This window comes from Cervus elaphus, chromosome 7, assembly GCF_910594005.1.
Source record: "Cervus elaphus chromosome 7, mCerEla1.1, whole genome shotgun sequence".
Taxonomy (NCBI): Eukaryota; Metazoa; Chordata; class Mammalia; order Artiodactyla; family Cervidae; genus Cervus; species Cervus elaphus.
This window is the reverse complement of record NC_057821.1, coordinates 30,634,560-30,654,898: the sequence shown is the minus strand read 5'-3', so window position 1 is coordinate 30,654,898 and position 20,339 is coordinate 30,634,560. Positions and strand designations below refer to the sequence as shown.

At 39.8% G+C, this 20,339-nt stretch overlaps 1 protein-coding gene across 5 annotated transcripts in view; it reads left to right on the top strand.

The window, feature by feature from the left end:
* Window positions 1-20,339, top strand: part of GPX5 (glutathione peroxidase 5) — a 39,352-nt gene that overhangs the window by 13,634 nt on the left and 5,379 nt on the right. The window contains exons 2-4 of one of the 5 annotated variants that reach the window (XM_043908261.1): window positions 91-239; window positions 16,954-16,988; window positions 19,955-20,108. In XM_043908261.1, coding sequence (XP_043764196.1) covers window positions 104-239; window positions 16,954-16,988; window positions 19,955-20,108 — 325 coding nt within the window. In that variant the 5' untranslated portion in view covers window positions 91-103. Of the gene's footprint in view, window positions 1-90; window positions 240-16,907; window positions 16,989-19,954; window positions 20,109-20,339 lie in introns of those variants that run through there. The other 4 variants (XM_043908264.1, XM_043908262.1, XM_043908263.1 and 1 more) reach the window with 4 other exon arrangements.

Genomic DNA, 20,339 nt, shown 5'->3' with positions numbered 1-20,339 from the left:
ACTAGCTCCTTATCTCAGAGAAAGTTAATGTCTCTGTACCTTAGTTTTCTCATTTGTAAAATCAGGGTAGTAACAATGTTTACCTCCTAGGGCTGCTTTGAGAATGGAATGTGATTCTAACTATGAAGAACTCAGCCCAAGGCCTGAAACATTTAAGCAACTATTTTTCATCCATATGTTCATCTTTTTGCATGAGAAAACCGAAGCTCACAGAGAGAGTGACATCTCAAAGGTCACAGGTTAGTAACGGTGAAATGAAAGCAAACTCTTGGCTCTTTATACCATAGAGTCCTCACTCTGGTTCGACATGAATCATCAATTGTTGCAACTAAATCTTCACTGTCTGAGGTGATTTACATTTGCTCTTTTTGCACTAACTAGCCCCTGAATGGTGAGAAGACACTTCAGAACAGACCTCATCAGTAAGTCAAATGGTCCAAAGTCCCAACTGCCCAGGTTTCTATTCCAATATTCCTCATAAGCTTTTGAGCACCTTGGGTCCTGGCCTTTAACAATGAGAATCGAAGGAAGAACACATGAGCAGGAGGGAAGGAGGCAGACGTGGTCCAGTGGCTGAGAATCTGCTTTCTAATGCGGAGGACTTGGGTTATATCCCTGGCTGGGGAACTAAGATCCCACACGCTGTGGGGCAACTAAGCCTAGATGCCAAAACTAGAGAGCCCGTTCAGAACAGCGAAAGATCCCACATGCCACAACTAAGACCCAATGCAGCCAAGTAAATGAATATTTCTTTTTAAAAAAGAAAGAAATGACTGATGCAAGAGCAGAGAATCTGTATAAACCAAAATTGTTACTTCCTTAATTTACTACCCCAAGCCCAAACTCTATTAAGATTTTTCACTAATTAAGCACCCAAGCCCAAGTTTCTTTGTCCTGTCAGTTCCTCACAAGTTTATTGTCTTTGTCTGAAAAGTATAAAAGCTGCCTGCTTTGACCACTTCTGAGGACACATTTCTGTAAGACCTCCTTGCATACAAATTAAACTGTTTCTTTTCCTCCTGTCAATCTGTCTTGGGTCGCTTTTTTTATTAGTCCAGCCACAATCATTCAAGAGGGGTGGAAGGAAGGTTCCTCCTTCTCACACTTCCCAGATCTTTTCCAGTCTCTCTTCTTCTACACCCAGCTTTTATTCTATGACTTTTCTAAAGGTCTGTGTTGTTAACATCACTCTTATATTAAAAATAATTTGATTCCTCCCTAATTCTTACACTTTCAATTTTAAATTCTCCCATGGAGCACTCGCCCTTCCTGATTTGACATTAGTTAAAATTTTCAGGTGTACCCTTCCCTCCAGAAATGTTATGTTTCTGGCAGATTGAACTGTCTTCAACACTCAAAATCCATCTATTTAGGTATTGATTTTACCTTTTAGGTAAAATCAGGGGCAGTACTTTGGGGTCATTTTTGAAAGATTTTTTTGATATATGAATTACATGTTTTTATTTAAAATGATGCAGTGCAATTATTAAGCAAGACCTCAGAGGCCTGAGTCACCAATCAGGGTTCTGGGGAGCTTGACCAGGCCTTGAATTGGACTCAAGGTCAGTCTTGCTGCCTTTCTCAAATAGCCGAGGTAGGGCTAGGGCAGAAAAGACTGGGAGATTCAGATCAATTTGTCTCAACCACTATTTCTTTGACCCAGTCAGGATGAAGCAGTTAGATGACATAGAATTCTTAAGAAATGATTTGTACAAGGTTACAGGATATTACAGGCTAAGTTATATTCTCCCCAAAAGATATATTGAAATCCTTCCTTGCAGGACCTCAGAATGTGACTTTATTTGAAAATAGGATCTCTGCCAATGTAATTAGTTAAGATGAGGTCATAACTAGAGTAGGATGGATCCCTAATCCAATATGACTGATGTCCTCATAAAAAGTTGGTCTTGTAAAGATGTCCTGTAAATGGAGACAGAGCTTGTAGTTGTGCTGCCACAAGCCAGGGGATATTTGGGCTTAGCAAAAGCTGGAAGAGGCAAGGAAGGATCCTTCCCTACAGGTTTCAGAGGAAGCATGGCCATGATGATTCTGTGAGTTCAGACTTCTAGCCTCCAAAACTGTAAAACCATCCATTTCCATAGCTCTAAGCCACTAAGTTTGTGGGACTTCCTTATGGAAGCCCTAGAAAACTAATTCTTGCAAGTAAGTTTCAGTTCAGAGATAAGAACTGAGTTTTCTCTGATTTCTGACAAGTTTCATCAATTGCCTTATGTCTACCCCACATTCACCATAAAGTTCTTTCATTCTCAGTTTCTTTGATCATAAAGGAAACAAGATTCTTTATTACTTCCAGACAAGCCTTCATTTTAGTTCCAGAATGAAATTACTACTTTATTAACCTGAATCTCAACTTACAGATTCAAGCCTATGCTTGATTCTGCCTGAAATATTTTTCTCACTTATTTTATCTCCCTATGTACATGGGCCTTCCTCTCAGGACTCTAGGGGTTTTCTTCTCTGCTTTGCAAAGGAAAGACATAGACTCTCATTGCAGATTTGCCATAATTTTGTAATACCATCCCTTTCATATTGTAAATAATATTTTCATATCTACCATCTCATCTTGCCCTCACTATCAGCGTAGAAATTACAAAGGGGAAGCATACTTTCCTCAACTGATAAATGTAAGATTTAAAAATAGAGAGTCACTTAACTTCAAATCTGTTTTTGTCTGTTTTAAAAATCTCCTTCGACTTCTTTAAATTCATTAACTACACATATTGGAAATTTGAGTGTGTAACAGGGAAGAACAAACCTGACTCCATATTGAATCTATTTCTTTAAGTTCTAGACTTAGCACTCTATAGCTAATTGCCTCCTGCCCAGCCTTGCTAACTCTGTACATATGCGTGTTAATCATAAAATGAATGCGGCCTGTAGCTTGAAGTATAGAAGATAATCCCCTTCCAGAAACTCTGCCTCCCATGCCTAAAGTTTAAAACTTTTGCTTAGCTTGTAGGTATACTAATCATTAGAAAGATAATTTTCCCTTGCTTGGTGACCACTCATCCACATAGAGATAAGGAGTTGCAGAACAGGAAATAACATCCACTTTGTTGAATATTTATAGTTGCAACATGGTCAGCCCTATGTTGAACAACTCAAAAACAAAGGATTACCATGTCCCCTCCAAGACCTGGCAGGCACCAAGGAGTCTGCAACAACTCATCACCTCTTGACCTCTCTCCCTCCCATTTCTTCCTCTTTGTAGCATAAAAGAAGCTTTATTCAAACCAAGCAAGAAGAGTTCTTTAGCACATTAGTCTGCCATCTTCTTGGTTTGCAGACTTTCTAAATAAAGTCTCTGTTCCTTGCTCCAACACCTTATTTTTTATGGTTTGGCCTGCTGTGTGATGAGCAGTATGAGCTTGAACTTGGTAACGAGATGAATGATGGTATGCTATACTTCCCTTTTTGTTACACTTTTATCCATATTTGTGTCTACTATTGCTCCATCCTTGAGGACACCTTGGATTCAGGCTGGCTATGGCCCTAATCCTGAGTCTTCGTTAAGGCAGCTGGCCCTGAAGCAAAGTACTCCTGTAGGCTCTGCCCCTATTGTCAAAATTTCTACCTCATCTGCTCCAAGAAATAATTCTAGGGTCTGGTGAAACAAAAGGGATAATGTGTAAAGAAGAATGTGTACTTTTCCAGGTAAGGCCCAAGTCCATTATTTCTACCTTAATGTACCAGGGAGGTGCCACTGCATCCCTGCACAGCCATGGGCATCCGAGACCCCACAGCACCCACAGGAGCCAAGCAACTCCTTTGGCCTCAGAATCAGACATCCCCACAGGCATAGTCCCAAAGCTTCTGTGACAGGCCTTGTTACTCCCACAGAAGGAAAGACTATGCCCATCTCATCAATACTGCAAACCACAATCCAACCTACCCAATCCTACCCTGGGGGTAGGGGTTTGGACTAAAAGATGATTGTCTTCATGCTCTTTCACATTTAATAGTCTCATCTTTTAGGAGATTCAGGTCTCTTGGTCATCTAATTTGACCAATTTTCACCTTGAGAAGACTGGGGAGTGGGACTATAGATACAGAAAACTCTTAAAATTTTAGTGTTCAAGTACTGCAGTTTCTTTATTCATGTATGGAAAGGCAGAGGCCCAGAAACTGGAGTGATTGAAACTTCTGACCTGGGAAAGCTTCTTTCAGTGGACCATGGTTGGTCAAGTGAGGGGCAACTGAAAGAAGTGGGCCAAACTTGACTTCTCCCATTTGATTTTTTTTTTTTTTTTTTTTTTTGCCTCACCTAACCCATGGGTGGGATCTGAGAATCTGTGCCCCCTGCAGTGGAAATGAGGAGTCTTAACCGCTGTACCACCAGGGAAGTTCCTCCCATTTGTTTCTTACTTAGAACTGTTCAACACTAGCTGGTAGGTTCCTGCACTTCTCAACTGATCTCAGGGCCAACTCTGTCTACACCCTGAACAGCCTCAGGAAGACAAGTCAGTAGAAATGAGAGATGCTAGGAGGAATTTGATCCCAGAGATAGAATGGGGAGGGGAGGGATAAAGAGAGATGGGAGGTAAAGGAAAAAAAGAGAGAGGGGAAAGAACAAAGTATGAAGGAGAACTAATATGCACTGATCCCCTTCTTACTCTGTATCAGGAATATTTATACAGATTTTCTTAATCATCACCAATATAACCATAAGGTTATTATTTTCTCCATTTTATAAATGTGGATATGAATACAGAGTAGAAATGGTTAATTTTCCTAAGTTACAGATCAATGTCAAACTGGGACTCACATTCAAGTGTGTTCTGATCCCAAATCCAAACTCTGTAGTAGCCTAAATAATAGCATCCAAAGATATCATATTTTAATCCCTGGAACTGGTAAATGTTATTTTATATATTTTATCAGCAAACATTTTGCTGATGTGATTAAGTAAAGGATTTTGAGATGAAAGGATCATCCTGGATTATCTGGGTGGGCCTAAATATGATCACATGTATTCTTAAGAGGAAAGCAGATGGAGATTTTGCTATAGAAGACAGAGGATGGAAGCTAGAGGTTGGAGTGATGCCAAAAAGGAGTCACAAACTTCCTTTTCTATTTTCTATAACATATTCCTTATTTCCTTCTGATTTTTTACCAGAAGTATCCTTGAATATCGTATTCTTACCAATAGTTAATTCAAAGCATTCTAGACTTTTCCCATCATGTATTTCAAAATTATTCCAGCCTCAACCCATTTACCAATTCCAAAGCCACATCAATATTTTTAGGTATTTGTTACAGTAGCACCCTGCTTTTAGGTACTAAAATCTGTATTAGTTTCCTTTGGCTGCTGTAAAAAGTTACCACACAGCTGATGACGTAAAAGAGCAAACCTTTAGTCTCTCATAGGTTCTAGAGACCAGAAGTCCAAAGTGTTTCATTGGACAAAATCAAGTGGGGCCTCTAGGGGAGAATCTGTTTCTTGCTTTATCCAGTTTCTGGGGCTTCTGGCTTTCCTTGGTTTGTGGCTTGCATCACTGTAATCTTTGCCTTCATGGTCACATTGCCTTCTCTTTTTCTGTCTGTAGTCTAATATTTCTCATAAAGCACTTGAGAACTGGTAAGATGATAATGGACTACCAAGCCAATTGTACAAAAAAAGATACTAACACCATTAACATTTATTTTCTCAAGAAGGGCTAGTATCTCTGCAGGTAGACTTGAGTTTCTGATTTGAAGGCCTCTTGTGTCTAGGGGGTCTGTGATTCTCCAGAGATCAATTTGGTGTTCAACAGTTCAATTCAATTCTGACACCAACTCCCAGGTCTTCACAGTTTAAAGGTCCAGTTTCACAACACTGCCCCTACTTCAGGGACCCATTGTAAATTCCAGCCTGGGGGTATCCACCTACTAATTGGTTAACTATAAATGGGGAAAAAGAGAAGCTAAAGGCAAAGAAGAAAAGGAAAGATATACCCATTTGAATGCAGAGTTCCAAAGAATAGCAAGGAGAGATAAGAAAGCCTTCCTCGGTGATCACTGCAAAGAAATAGAGGAAAACAATAGAATGGGAAAGACTAGAGATCTCTTCAAGAAAATGAGAGATACCAAGGGAACATTTCATGCAAAGATGGGCACAGTAAAGGATAGAAATGGTTTGGACCTAACAGAAGCGGAAGATATTAAGAAGAGGTGGCAACTATACAAAAAAGATCTTCAGGACCCAGATAACCACAATGGTGTGATCACTCACCTAGAGCCAGCCATCCTGGAATATGAAGTCAAGTGGGCCTTAGGAAGCATCACTATAAACAAAGCTAGTGGAGGTGATGGAATTCCAGTTGAGCTATTTCAAATCCTAAAAGATGATGCTGTGAAAGTGCTGCACGCAATATGCCAGCAAATTTGGAAAACTCAGCAGTGGCCACAGGACTGGAAAAGATCAATTTTCATTCCAATCCCAAAGAAAGGCAATGCCAAAAATGTTCAAACTACACGCTAGCAAAGCAATGTTCAAAATTCTCCAAGCCAGGCTTCAAGAGTATGTGAATCATGAATTTCCAGATGTTCAAGCTGGTTTTAGAAAAGGCAGAGGAACCAGAGATCAACAATGCCAAACTCTGCTGGATCATTGAAAAAGCAAGAGTTCCAGAAAAACATCTACTTTTGCTTTATTGACTATGCTGAAGACTTTGACTGTGTGGATGACAACAAACTGTGGAAAATTCTTAAACAGATGGGAATATCAGACCACCTTACCTGTCTCCTGAGAAATCTGTATGCAGATCAAGAAGCAACAGTTAGAACTGGACATGGAATAACAGACTGGTTCCAAATTGGGAAAGGAATACACCAAGGCTGCATATTGTCACCCTGCTTATTTAACTTCTATGCAGAGTACATCATGCAAAATGCCGGGCTGGATGAAGCACAAACTGGAATCAAGATTGCCGGGAGAAATATCAATAACCTCAGATACGCAGATGACACCACCCTTATGGCAGAAAGTGAAGAAGAAGTAAAGAGTCTTTTGATGAAAGTGAAAGAGGAAAGTGAAAAAGTTGGCTTAAAACTCAACATTCAGAAAACTAAGATCATGGCATCTGGTCCCAACACTTCATGGAAAATAGATGGGGAAACAGTGGAAACAGTGACAGACTTTATTTTTCTGGGCTCCAAAATCACTGCAGATGGTGACTGCAGCCATGAAATGGAAGACACTTTCTCCTTGGAAGAAAAGCTATGACCAACCTAAACAGCATATTAAAAAGCAGAGATATTACTTTGCCAACAAAGGTCTGTCTAGTCAGAGCTGTGGTTTTTCCAGTAGTCATGTCTGGATGTGAGAGTTGGACCATAAAGAAAGCTTTTGAATTGATGCTTTTGAGCTGTGGTGTTGGAGAAGACTCTTTAGAGTCCCTCGGACAGCAAGGAGATCCAACCAGTCAATCCTAAAGGAAATCAGACCTGAATATTCATTGAAAGGACTAATGCTGAAGCTGATACTCCAATACTTTGGCCACCTGATATGAAGAGCTGACTCATTGGAAAAGACCCTGATGATGGGAAAGATTGAAGGCAGGCAAAGGGGATGACAGAGGATGAGATGGTTGGATGGCATCACTGACTCAATGGACATGAGTTTGAGTAAGCTCCGTGAGTTGGTGATGGACAGGGAAGCCTGACGTGCTGCAGTCCATGGGGTTGCAAGGAATCGGACATGACTGAGCAACTGAACTGAAATCAGGGTTTCCCTGGACCCTCTCCTCCCTTTCGATAATTTACTAGAATGACTCCCAAAATTTGGGAAAATCACTTTACTCAGATTTACTGGTATATTTACTGATATATACTTACTGGTAAAGGATATAACTCAGGGACAATCAAATGGAAGAAATGCAATGCAAGGTATGGTGGGTATGCGGATATCCCTCTCCAGGTATGTCATCCTCCTAATACTTCCAGGGTTTATCATCCAGGAAGCTCTCAAACTCTGTCATTTAGAGTTTTTTACAGAGCTTTCCTACAAAGCATGATTGATGAAATCAGCGACTATGAATAATTGAATCCATTCTCCTGGCCTCCATTCCCTGGAGGGAGGGTGCGGCTGGATGTTCTAATTCTCTAACAACCTGGTCTTCCTCTCTATGACAAATATAAGCTATAACTCAGCTATGACAAACCTAGACAGCATATTAAAAAGCAAAGACATCACTTTGCCAACAAAGATCCATCTAGATATAGCTATGGTTTTTCCATTAGGCGTGTACAAATGTAAAAAGGGCTGAGTACGGAAGAACTGATGCTTGTGAAGTGTGGTGCTGGAGATGACGCTTGAGAGTCCCTTGGACTGCAAAGAGATCAAACCAGTCAGTCCTAAAGGAAATCAACTCTTACTATTCATTGGAAGAACTGATGCTGAAGCTCCAATACTTTGACCACCGATGCGAACAGTCAATTCATTGGAAAAGACTCTGATGCTAGGAAAGATTGAAGGCAAAAGGAGAAGGAGGTAGAAGAGGATGAGATGGTTAGATAGCATCACCAACTCAGTGGATGTGAATCTGAGCTAACTCTGGGAGATAGTGGAGGACAGAGGAGCCTGGTGTGCTGCAGTCCATTTGGTCGCAAAGAGTTGGACACAACTTAGCAACTGAACAATAACAACAAAGTAAATGTATTATGAAGACTGTGTAAACATATTTCTCTTTATATATTTAGATAGTAATATCTATTTATGTTCAAATATACCAGTGATATAACATATAATTATATAATTTGTAAAAAATTAATAAACAGAAGCTTCAGTTAAATAGAGCTGGGAAACCAGAGGGGGGAGCTCTCACATTCTGTGGCCATAGCAGAGCCCAGCAGGAAGAAGAAAAATTTTTCTGGCAATTGAACTCAGCCAATGAAAAGCCATGGACTCTTTGTTTACTGGAGCCCTTCCAACTTCCTTTTCCTTGCTATAAAAATCAATCTCTCTTCCATGCCTGTGGGGACTTGCACGTGACTTGCCATAGTTGCAAATCCTGAAATGCAATTCTTTGCTCATCTTGAATAGACTCATCTTTGCTGGAGAAGTATCTGGTAGCCTATCTGTTTCAGAACAACAACTCATATTTTTTTTTTTTTTTCAACAACTCATATTTTAAACTCACAGCAAATTAAGAAAACAAGAGACCTTTTCAACCTGATAAAGAGTATCTAACAAGTAATCATTACCCCTTGAAATAATGTTCAAGGAAAGAATCTCTGTTACTACTTTAATTCAATATTGTATTGGCAAAACTGGACAGTGAATTGAAGGCAAAAAAAGAAAAAAAAGGAAATTAAATGTACAAAGATTAGAAACAAATGAAACTATTGTTAGCATACCTTGTAAAAGTGAGAGTCAGTCAGCTGTCTCCTGCTCTAGACTCTGTCCATGGAGTTCTCCAGGCAAGAATACTGGAGTGGGTAGCCATTTCCTTCTCCAGGAGATCTTCCTGACCCAGGGATTGAATCCCAGTCTACCTGCATTACAGGCAGATTCTTTACCGTCTTAGCCACCAGAGAAGCCTACCACCTTGCAACCATATAGTTTAAAAAGAAATGAGCAATAAATTATTATGTGAATTTAGCAAAGTTGTTAGATAAAACATCAATACAAATTTTATTATATTTCTGTATATTTCATAAACCATTAAAAATAAATCTAATATTTATTTATTTTAATTTAATTAAAATAACATTAAAAAATCAAATACCTACTAGTAAACTCAACAAAAGATGTACTAGATCTTTATGATGAGAAATATGTCTTAACTGCCACAATTTTCAAGAGCTCTGGGTCAATTTTGAGGTATATCATTAGGAGAGTAAACAATGTAAAAATGTCAATTCTGCCCAAACCATTTTATAGATTCAATACAATCTCAACCAAAATCCTAACAGACATTCCTGAGGAATTTGAAAAAGATGCTTAAGAAACTTTAGTGTATTAAAAAAAGAAACTGAAGTACAAATGGTCAAAAATAGTCAAGGGACTTCCTGGGTGGTCCAGTGGTTAAGAATTCCCCTTGCAATGCAGGGATCATGGATTCCATCCCTGGTCTGGAAACTAAGATCCCACATGCTGCAGAGAAAATAAACCTGTGCACCACAACTACTGAGCCCTCACGCTCTAGAACCTGTGCTCTGTGACAAGAGAAGCCACCTCACGGAGAAGACCACGAACCCCAATGAAGAGTAGCCTCCTCTATCTTTAACTAGAGAAAGCCCACACACAACAATGAAGAGCCCCTGCACCACAACAAAGACCCAACATGCCAAAAATTAAAACTAGTAATAATAACACTTTAAAAAATAGTCAGTACAAAAAAATAGACACTTTTGAAGAGGGTGGGAGAACTTGCTTTATAAAATATCAAAATTCACTTTTAAAACTACATGTTTAAAAGCTACATTAAGCATTATTTTAACGATAAACAAGTAGAACAATGGAAAGAAATAGAGAGCTCAGAAACAGATTTGTGTCTATGAGGACTCTTGATTTAGGACAAAGCATCTGCATGTGCGTGCTCAGTCGTGTCCGGCTCTTTGCAACTCCATGGACTGTGGCCCGCCAGGCTCCTCTGCCCATGGAACTTTCCAGGCAAGAACACTGGAGTGGGTTGCCATTTCCTACTTCAGGGGATCCTCCCAACCCAGGGAACAAACCTTCGTCTCCTGCATTGACAGGTGGGTTCTTTACCACTGAGCCACCTGAGAAGCCCGCTATCATAAAGTACAATATAAAGTAATAGAAAAATAAAGGATGGTCTTTTAATAGTGATGATTCAATTGGATATATATGAGAAAAAAATTAGAACTTTATTTCTACCTTAAACAAGCATCCATCTGCAGTTGGTTAAATCCATAGATGTGAAACACGTGGATAAAAAGGGCTGATTGTAGCAATTGTATTTATGACATTTTCCATGAGGAACTTGAGCATCTACAGATTTTGGTATTCATAGGGGCTCCTGGAACCAATCTCTGGCAGATACTCAGGGATGACTATTCAATTCACAAAATTCCAGTCCATCTAAGTCTTCAACTTCAGTGCCAAAACAAGAAATATAGGCACACCTTGAAGATACTGTGGGCTAGATTCCTTCCAGACCACTGCAATAAAGTGAGTCACATAAACTTTTTTGTTTGTTTCCCAGTGGGTATAAAAGATATGTTCATATTATACTGTAGTCTATTAAGTTTGTAGCATAAACACTGTGTCTAAAAAACCCAAAACCCAATGTACATGCTTTAAAAACCAGTGCTCTTTGAAAAATGGCACCAATAGACTTGCTCAACTCAGAGTTGCCACAAACCTTCAGTTTATAGAAAATACAGTATCTGTGAAGTGCAATAAAGTGAAGGGCAATAGAAACAAGGTCTGCCTGTGCAAAGGAAGAATGACATTTTGAGGAAACAATGAGACAAACAAAAAATGTGGGATATTTATCATCTTCAAAAATGCCATAAAAGAGAAACTTAATGGGATTGTTCTAGACTTAAAAGATATGAAGAAGACATAATCAATATCAACACATGAACCTTGAGTGAATCTAGGTTTGAAAGAAAAGTTATTCAATCAGTTTAAGAAGTATTGGATAAACTGCTTATTCTAAACCTGATCTGACTGCAACAAGGATAGAGACTGTTGTGGGGGCAGAGCTGTGGATGTGTCTAGCCTTGGCCTTGTGACTCAGAGGAAGCAATCTCTCCACTTTATACTGAGCATCTTCTTCTCATGTGTAGAGTTGTGGCCTGAGAAACATGACCCATAAGACACATTAGAGCTTAAAATTTGTAAAATTTCTGTCTTCCTACTATTATTTCCTAATCATCTAGGGGTAATAACTGATCAAATCAATTTTAAGGGTGTTCAGAATCTCTGAAAATCTAAGAAAATAAACTAAGAATGTCAGCCTTAGAAGGGACCTTGGTGATGTATTTTCTCAATGTCCCAGAGTTCTGTTGAGTTGTTGGTGATGGATTGCAGTGTGTGTTGGTGATATGGGAATATTTATTTTTTCTCTGGGAGCAGCAATGGCCTGAGACACAGACTGGAGAGTTTCCAGGTGGGAGGACATTTGCGTTTGAGTGGTGTGGGTTATTCCAATTCTTGTGGCTGTGCATGGACACAGAGCTCTCTCTCCCACGCCCTCCCCCAGCCCATTAAGACAGGGGTAATAGACAAGAACATCACCCAAGGGAGTACACATCCTTCCTCTCACTGCCTCCCCACCCCAACCTCCAAGAAGCAGAGTTCTTCCTGTAGCAGGTTGGAGGAGGAAAGCTTGGCACAAGTGACAGACGCTTCAGAAGCCTGGGTGTCAGGGCCAGCTGTCTTAGTGAAGGCCCAGGGCCAGAATCAGCCTGGACCAGAGGTGAGCTTCCTCTTCATGTTTGAAGAAGGAGGCCAGAAGGTTAAGAACACATGAGGATAAAAATTAAATGCAAACAGTCAGTGGTCTCTCTAGAACTTCCTTCCTTTTTCAAACATATATTTTATGGAGAATTGAACCTAGAGTGGAGAGACAAGTGGATTTGAAATAACTCAAGTTTACAGTCTAGGTCTATGCTATTAATGAGACTTTACCCAAGTTTCACTTTCCCTTTTAACCTCATTTTTCCATTGAAAATCTGAGCAAATAATGCTTCTTCTACCTTTATAACTGGCTGATTGTGAAGGCCAGATGAAATCCTTGATATAAAAGAGATTTGTCAACTATGAATTCCATATAAACATGAGCAATATAACTTTAAAATGGCAGGCTTAGGAGTAGACCCTATGTTTCACACTTGTAAGCCACATTTGCAACTCAAGAAAATCCTAGAGACCTGAATGGGGATCTCAGATGACAATGAAGATTGTCTAATTCAGGGAAAATATCCAAGTATATCTAAATGATGGACAAAAATCTTTAAATCGTATTTGGGTAGTTGTAGAGGCTATGATTGAATCTGGGTTGAGAAGGTGGACTACATCTCAAAAAAAGCTTAACTTGTTTCCTCTATGATCAATGAAGCTAACAAAGAATCCACCTGCCAATGCAGGGGATATGGGTTCAATCTCTGGTCTGGGAAGATTCCACATGCTGCGGAGCAAGTCAAGCCCGCATACCACAACTACTGAGCCGGCATGCTGCAACGACTGAAGCCCACGTGACTAGAGCCTGTGCTCCACAAAGGAGAGGCCACTACATTGAGAAGCCTATGCACCACGACTAAGAGTAGCCCCCCCACCCCACCCAGCCGCCACAACTAGAGAAAGCCCAGTTGTTTTACTCGTGTAGCAACAAAGAGCCAGCGCAACCAAATCAATACATAATAATAAATGTTGACTCAAAAAAAAATGAAGCTAACATAAGAAACTTGGTGTTGATTTTAAGGTAGGATTAAGTCATTAACACAGGCTAAGACAGAGAATCTGAAAGGCTTTATTTCAGTATTTAAATGGCCACCCAGTAGTTGCGTGACCTTTGGCAAACAAGTTATCCTCATAAGAAATCTACCTCAAGGAAATATTGGAGTCTGACTAGGAAAAATAGGCAGTTGTTGACACGTGTGGTTTTGTTCTGTTTTTTTTTTTTTTAAAATCAGATCTTATTGAGTAATTTAGAGAGATCTTATTGTGTAATTTAGATCTGGACTGGTTTTCAAATTCAATCTGTGGCTCAGATCTAAACATTTCTACTTAAAAATCTTGTTTGGTAAAAACTAATGAATTTGCTTTCTTGATCTTTCAGTGGAAATAAATATATAGATAATCTGGGATAAGGAAAGTGGAATCCCTGAGTAATTGGCCTCCAAGATCAAGAACTTAAATCCCAAGAGATATGTTTCAGGGAATGGAGAGTATTTAGCTTGTCTGAAGACTGAGGTTATTGAGAGTGAAGACTGAGAAGGAGGCTGAGATCACAGGAGAAGTTTGGATACCATGCTGGAGATTCTGGATTTGATTCTATAACAAATTGTTAGCCTTATTGGCTCACTATTGGTAGAGGGATATCATGAGACAAGAGTTCAGCAGCTCCAGTGGCAGCAGGGGGAAGAGGAAAAAAGCATGGAAGGCGAAGAACTTGGAAGAAGGAAGACAAATAGGAAATGGCTTCAGCATTCAGAACGATATAGTCAGATAGATTATGACAGGAAGTGCCCCTCATGTAGTCCCACCTGCTGAGCTTGAGCTCCTAAACTTTTCCTTCTCCTGACTGGAGCTCTTATTTCCACGGAAACTAAAACAATGAGACACAGAGATGGGAAGGCAGAGATTTTAGGCCACTTGATCTGATCTGCACACTCAGGAAGAATTATGACAAATGTTTCTCTTCTGCTCTAGGAGTTAGTTATTGTGTGATGAGCAAAGATAATGTAGCTAATAAAGTAAGGAATTTATAACAGCAGGAAAGAAGCAGAATGTAATTCCACTTTGGATAAGTCAATTTTTCTATCTGAGCATCAGTTCCTTCATCTGTTAAATTAATGATGGGTATTTGCCTTGGGCTAAATCCAGTGTTAACTGTGACTGGACAAAGGCAGGAGAATCTGTGGGCTGGAAGGTGTCACAGAAGCAGGAAATCTGTATAGCTGCCCTAAAGGGCTTCAGGAGCTCTGTAGCTGGGCCAGCAGTCATTGTTTTGGGCTCCTCCCTCTAGATTAGAGGCCTCTGAGAAGAGATCAGAAATCTGGGATAACAAAAAGCCTCTGTTTTCCAAGAGAATTCATGAATGCCCAGACTCCACCAGCAGCAAGAATTAAACCCTACTCAGACTTCAGTTTTAGCTGTTTATGTGAACCGGGAAGAGAGAGGGCTGGGGCCAGTTAAAAAAAGAGTAAGAACTGGAAAAGAAGACTTTTGTTGTTCAGTCACTCAGTCGTGTCCAACTCTTTGTGACCCCATGGACTGCAGCACGCCAGGCTTCCCCGTCCTTCACCATCTCCCAGAGTTTGCTTTAAAGAAGACTTTATCATTTCAATAAACGTGGCAGTTCGTAAAGCTGAGCTCTCTGTGCAAATCCTCTGGGAGGAGGAAGAGTGTGGGAGAGTGGTAAATACAAACGAATCTGATCCTCTGCACCTAATCCAAATATTTTTCAACATCTCTTTGTTAGTTATCTCCTTAGAGCACAGTTAGTTGCTAAACTCACCCCTCTAATCCCACAACACTAGGAAACACATTAATCCTTGTTTTAGTCATTTTGCCTTCTAAGTCATCAGACAAAAGTTTTACCAAATGTTTTGTCGCAACATGACAAAGGTTGCCAACTTTCCAGTCTGTAGTAACTGTTGCCTTGACACTCTTCCTCTCTGAGACGTAGAAAAATGGGATTGGATTGGGGACAAAAAATGTTTTTCATTAATATAAGAAGAGAATCATTGCACAGCCTAATGATGAAATAGTGCCATAGATTTTAAAGTGTGATTAATTCAACCCTTTAAATCTGAGATCCAAATTTAAAAAATAATTTTTTAAATTTCAAAGGGGTAATATACAATATACAGATGTTTCAAGAAGAAGTACAATATGCATATTAAACATATTTCACCTACAGGGAGAAGGGAATAAAAAAAACAATGAAGTTTGAGTATGAATATAAAGCAAGAGGGGGGACCATGCAAGAACAAATAATCATGAATTTAGGAGTATGATTAACTCAAACCTTAGCACTAGAGGCCCAGAAAGCAAAACCATACTGTAGATAAAAGGGAGAAAGTTATTGGTCAGCACCTCTGCCATGAGGTTTGTGGGAATTAGATATATGTTATTTATGTGAGAAACTCAGCAATTCCAAGTGCTCAAGGCCTGTTACATAAACTCATCTATTCAAAATTTTGGCTGATACTATTGAGCAGTGGTTAGAAACTTTTGCTGGATGGGGGTTCTTAGGATGGTTGAGAGGCAAAGCATTTTTATCCTTAGAGCAACATGAGTCTCACTTCCATTATTCTTCTTGGGCCCTGTGGCTTCCAGCAGATTAACAGAAGTGTTTGCGACTTCCAATACATTTATAATCATTTCAAAATAAAAGAATTTTTAAGTTACTTTCTTTAAAAAAAAAAAAAAAGCATTGTATTTAAAATGGCAGATTATCCTCCAGAAAGTTGGTGGCTATTACTTTCTGCCCTCACCTCAAGTATAAGAGATTTCTATACCAGACTGACACCTAGACTGGGTACCTCCATTCCTTTGAACTTAGGCCAATCTGATAAATGCAGAATGCAACTTTTCTTGTTTCTACCTCTTTGATTATTGGCAAGGGAGAACACTGTATCCTACCACAGATGTCATTTGGTTTACTGTCTGGTGCCCAAGTTTCTTTTGCGCTGCTTGGTTTTTCTTACTGACTTATAAGCATGTGAAAACATTTAATGTATAATGAACATATTAATGTGTAAAGATTTTTCCCTTCCTCAGGCCCAGTTTCCTTCTAACTCTCTTAGAGAGATCACATGTGATCCATTCTTTGATTTTTTTTTAAGCTCAAATAATAATATTAGGGATAGTATTTGGAATATCCATGTCATGCGTTTTTGCATTGAATTTACTGAGATGTCTGGGGGACTGCATCTGCACCTAGACATGGCTATCCACTCAGAAAAAATAGATAATAGTCTTGAAGGAATGTGGAGAGCTTGCCCTCACCTTTTCATAATTCTGCCAGAATTTATGTGAGTCCCAGGTCCTCATCGCACTAGTGAGCGCTGAGTGCTCACGGGGGTGTGTGTAGGTGAGGATGTGGTTTGAATTCTATGTCCTCTTGCCCCACTCATGCCTTAGAAATCCTTGCCGCCCTGCGATTGGCCTACATAGGCTTGGGCTAGTCCATGGCAGAGTATCAAAAGGTTACTGGGTGCCCAATGACCTCAGACTCTCAGACCAGTGATCTGAAGATACTATCATGACTGTACAGTTAAGGGCCTCTTGTCTTTTTCTCCTTTTCCTAGCCGGCTTTGTTCAGACAAATTCCAGTCTAGAGAAGGTGAGTGACTTCCAGAGAGGGTGGGACAGGGTTCAAAGGTGGAGTCTTGGGTCCTGCTCCAAGATCCCACCTTCGGCCCTTCTTGAAGGCTCTGACTTCTGCTTCCTCCCTGTAAACCTATCTTCTCTTCTCCTTGAATCTTTTTCACTTCTATGGTGTTCCTTGAGCTGAATATGGGTAGGGACAAGAAAGCCTTTTTACTGTGGTCCTTTCTCCCCTTCTTCTCCAGGTAGAGGTTGCCTGGACATCCCTCCAGCCACCCATCAGTATGCATCAGAGCTGGGTCTGAGGCATGGGCTATAGTGGGCATCAGAGTGAGTGGGGATCAGGGTTTGGAGGAAAGTTTGAGTTGAGTCATCTCAGACACAGCTAAGCAGGAAACATATGAAGAGGTGGAAAAACGAATGTGGAAGTTTTAGGGATGGATAAAATCAGAGTTATCAGAGAAACATAAAACATATGGAAAAAACTAATTGGAGGCTAAAACAATTGGATCTGAAGTTAGAAGTCTTGAATTCTGGCCTCAGTTCTATTTCCAATTCATGGCTTATTGATACAATTTAAAAGTTGCCTTATTGATAAAAATGTGTGTATGGCAATGGCAGGGGCAGTTTAGGAAAGAACAACAATAAACTAGAAGACCCAGAAGCAAAAAGCAATCAAAAATGAGGGGCAAGCAAACTCTCATTCACATAATGGGTTATCATTTTTGGCCTTAGACAAGTCACTTCACCTCCATTAGTCTCTGCTTTCTCACCATAAATGTGTGTATAAGAGGATCTACCCACTTGTTCACCCAGTTATGGGGTGGAGGGGTGAGCAAAAATTATCGTGCATATGATGTGGTCTATAAATGCAACTCTAGTAAGATCTTCCTTCCTCTTGATTAGATAACCTCTTGAGTGATTTCCCTTATTTTTGAAAGTTGATACAGTGTTTATGCTATCCGGTGCTGGCTACTTGGGTGTGGAGACCCTTGGCTGTAGAACTTGCTTAATATAGGCCAAGTCTGGAGACATTTGAGACATATGCAGATCTAAATAAATGTGAAATAACAATGAATATCAGGAGTAAGCTGGACTGGACCTAGAGAAGTCTTCAAGATCAGAGTCTAAGGCCATGCATTCTGGTACCCAACATGATTTTCAGGAATTTTCATCACAGTAGCAAAGGCGGGAAAAAGGCAAATTCTTAAAAATGTTTAGCAGGGAACCAGGCATAATGGAGATAGGAATGGATACTCTGATATAATGTTCTGTTTATATATGTCTCAGTTTTGCTGGTGTGTATTTGTGCGTGCATTTAGGGAAAGGTGCAAAAGCCGGAATAGAGAAAATGCCTCTCCCCAGGAGTAAAAGCTAAGTAGCTAAGTGTGCTAGGGATAGAATCAGTGGTAGTTTGGTTTGGTTTTGTGTTGGATCACTCCTTTAGGTGGGGCAGATGGTGTCTGACTAAAATCTTTTATAGTCCTTGCATTTCCAGGAAGTCTAGTTTAATCCTAGTTTAAGTCTGGACCTTTCTTATTAGATTATGTCCTTCCCTCCTTTCTCTGTTCAGTACCTCTCTGCCTTTTTCTGACTGGGTGGTTTGGATGTTAGCTTTCTTTTCATACTTTGGGATTTTACATTCCCTATATTCCAGAAACCATTTATAGCAGCTTCCCTAATATAAGGAAGGAAATCAGGATGTGCTGGTGAGCCCTGTGGAGTCAACACATTCTGGGTACTGCATGGACCCTGCATGGATAAAGACAGAGGAGAGATAAGATGAGATCTGCCTGTAGAGGTATTTAACCTAGGGACAGGCAATGAAAATTCCATGCTGAACTTATTTCTATTATGTGGAACTTTGCTCAAATATGTTCCATAGATTGGATAAGGATTAAGGTAGATGGAGCTGGTGGAGAAGGTAGGTATTAGATAGCTAGAGCACGATGGGTAAGAAGTTGGGCATGTGATAAGTTGGATGCTGCCAGACACAGTTTAGTGACCTGCTTACAGATGGATTTTTGAGCTCTCCATCTCTTTTCCTGGCAGCTACAAAAAAGTTAGAATTTCATAGTATTGGCTTACAAGACCATCATATGAGTAAGAGTGCATTGAAAGAGAAAACTACTCAAGGTAGGAGTAATATTAGATTCTAGAATGCTAAACCTAGAAGCCTTTCAGGATCTAACAGGAATCTAGACAAATGTCTTCATTTTTACCAGTGGGGAAACTGAGGGCCAAGGATGAGAACTTCCCAGGATCACAAGGAACTCTTCCAAGCTTCTGATTCCCAGGTAGAGCTCTTTCCACTCCAAGATCAAGAGTCTAAGTTGGGGCAGGAAGTCAGAAGATCTAGGGAAAGTTAAAGAAGTAATAAGGCTATCTTGAAATACTTGGGCAATTAAAAACCTTCCCTTCACTGAGGGAATCCAGGCAAGATGCCTTCAACCCAGAGACAAGGGGTAGCTTCATTTTCAGAGAAGCAAGATGAGTGGGGCAGGAAGTCAGAAGATCTAGGGAAAGTTAAAGAAGTAATAAGGCTATCTTGAAATACTTGGGCAATTAAAAACCTTCCCTTCACTGAGGGAATCCAGGCAAGATGCCTTCAACCCAGAGACAAGGGGTAGCTTCATTTTCAGAGAAGCAAGAAAGGCAGTATGCTTTTCTGTTTGACTTCACTTACTTCCAGGCCATCCCATTCCAGCTCATGAATCTGTGCTGTTTTCCATTCATCCGAGCAGTTCCAGGTATTTTACCTCTGCAAAGATAATAAAGAGACTTGACTGCCTGTTCCTCAAAAAAACCATTGCCTTTCAAGTCACAAGACCTAGTTTCAATCTTGTCATTCACACATTATATGACTCGTATTTGTTTTCTGGATCTCAGTTAATATATGTATTGTTTTTTGAATGGTTTGAAAGATTATATTGACATTAGGAATTATTATTACTAAAATTATGATTTTTTAAAATCTTCCAGATGGATTGCTACAAAGATGTGAAAGGCACCATCTATGATTATGACGCTTTCCCTCTTAATGGAAAGGAACATATTCAGTTCAAGCAGTATGCGGGCAAGCATGTCCTTTTTGTCAATGTGGCCACCTATTGTGGTCTGACAGCTCAATATCCTGGTAAGAGTTCGTAGCCAAATGTCCTTGGGACTAATTTTCCAGCTTGTTATATTTTAAGTCATATTGGTATTATATTCTAATATTAATTCTATATATCAAAATAAATACTCATGATCAAGTAACTTCATTCCCTAATGTCAGGAGTCAGCAAACTATGGTCCACAGGGCAAATCCAGTCAGCCTAATTTTGTAAATAAAGTTTTATTGAACACAGCCATGACCATTCATTTG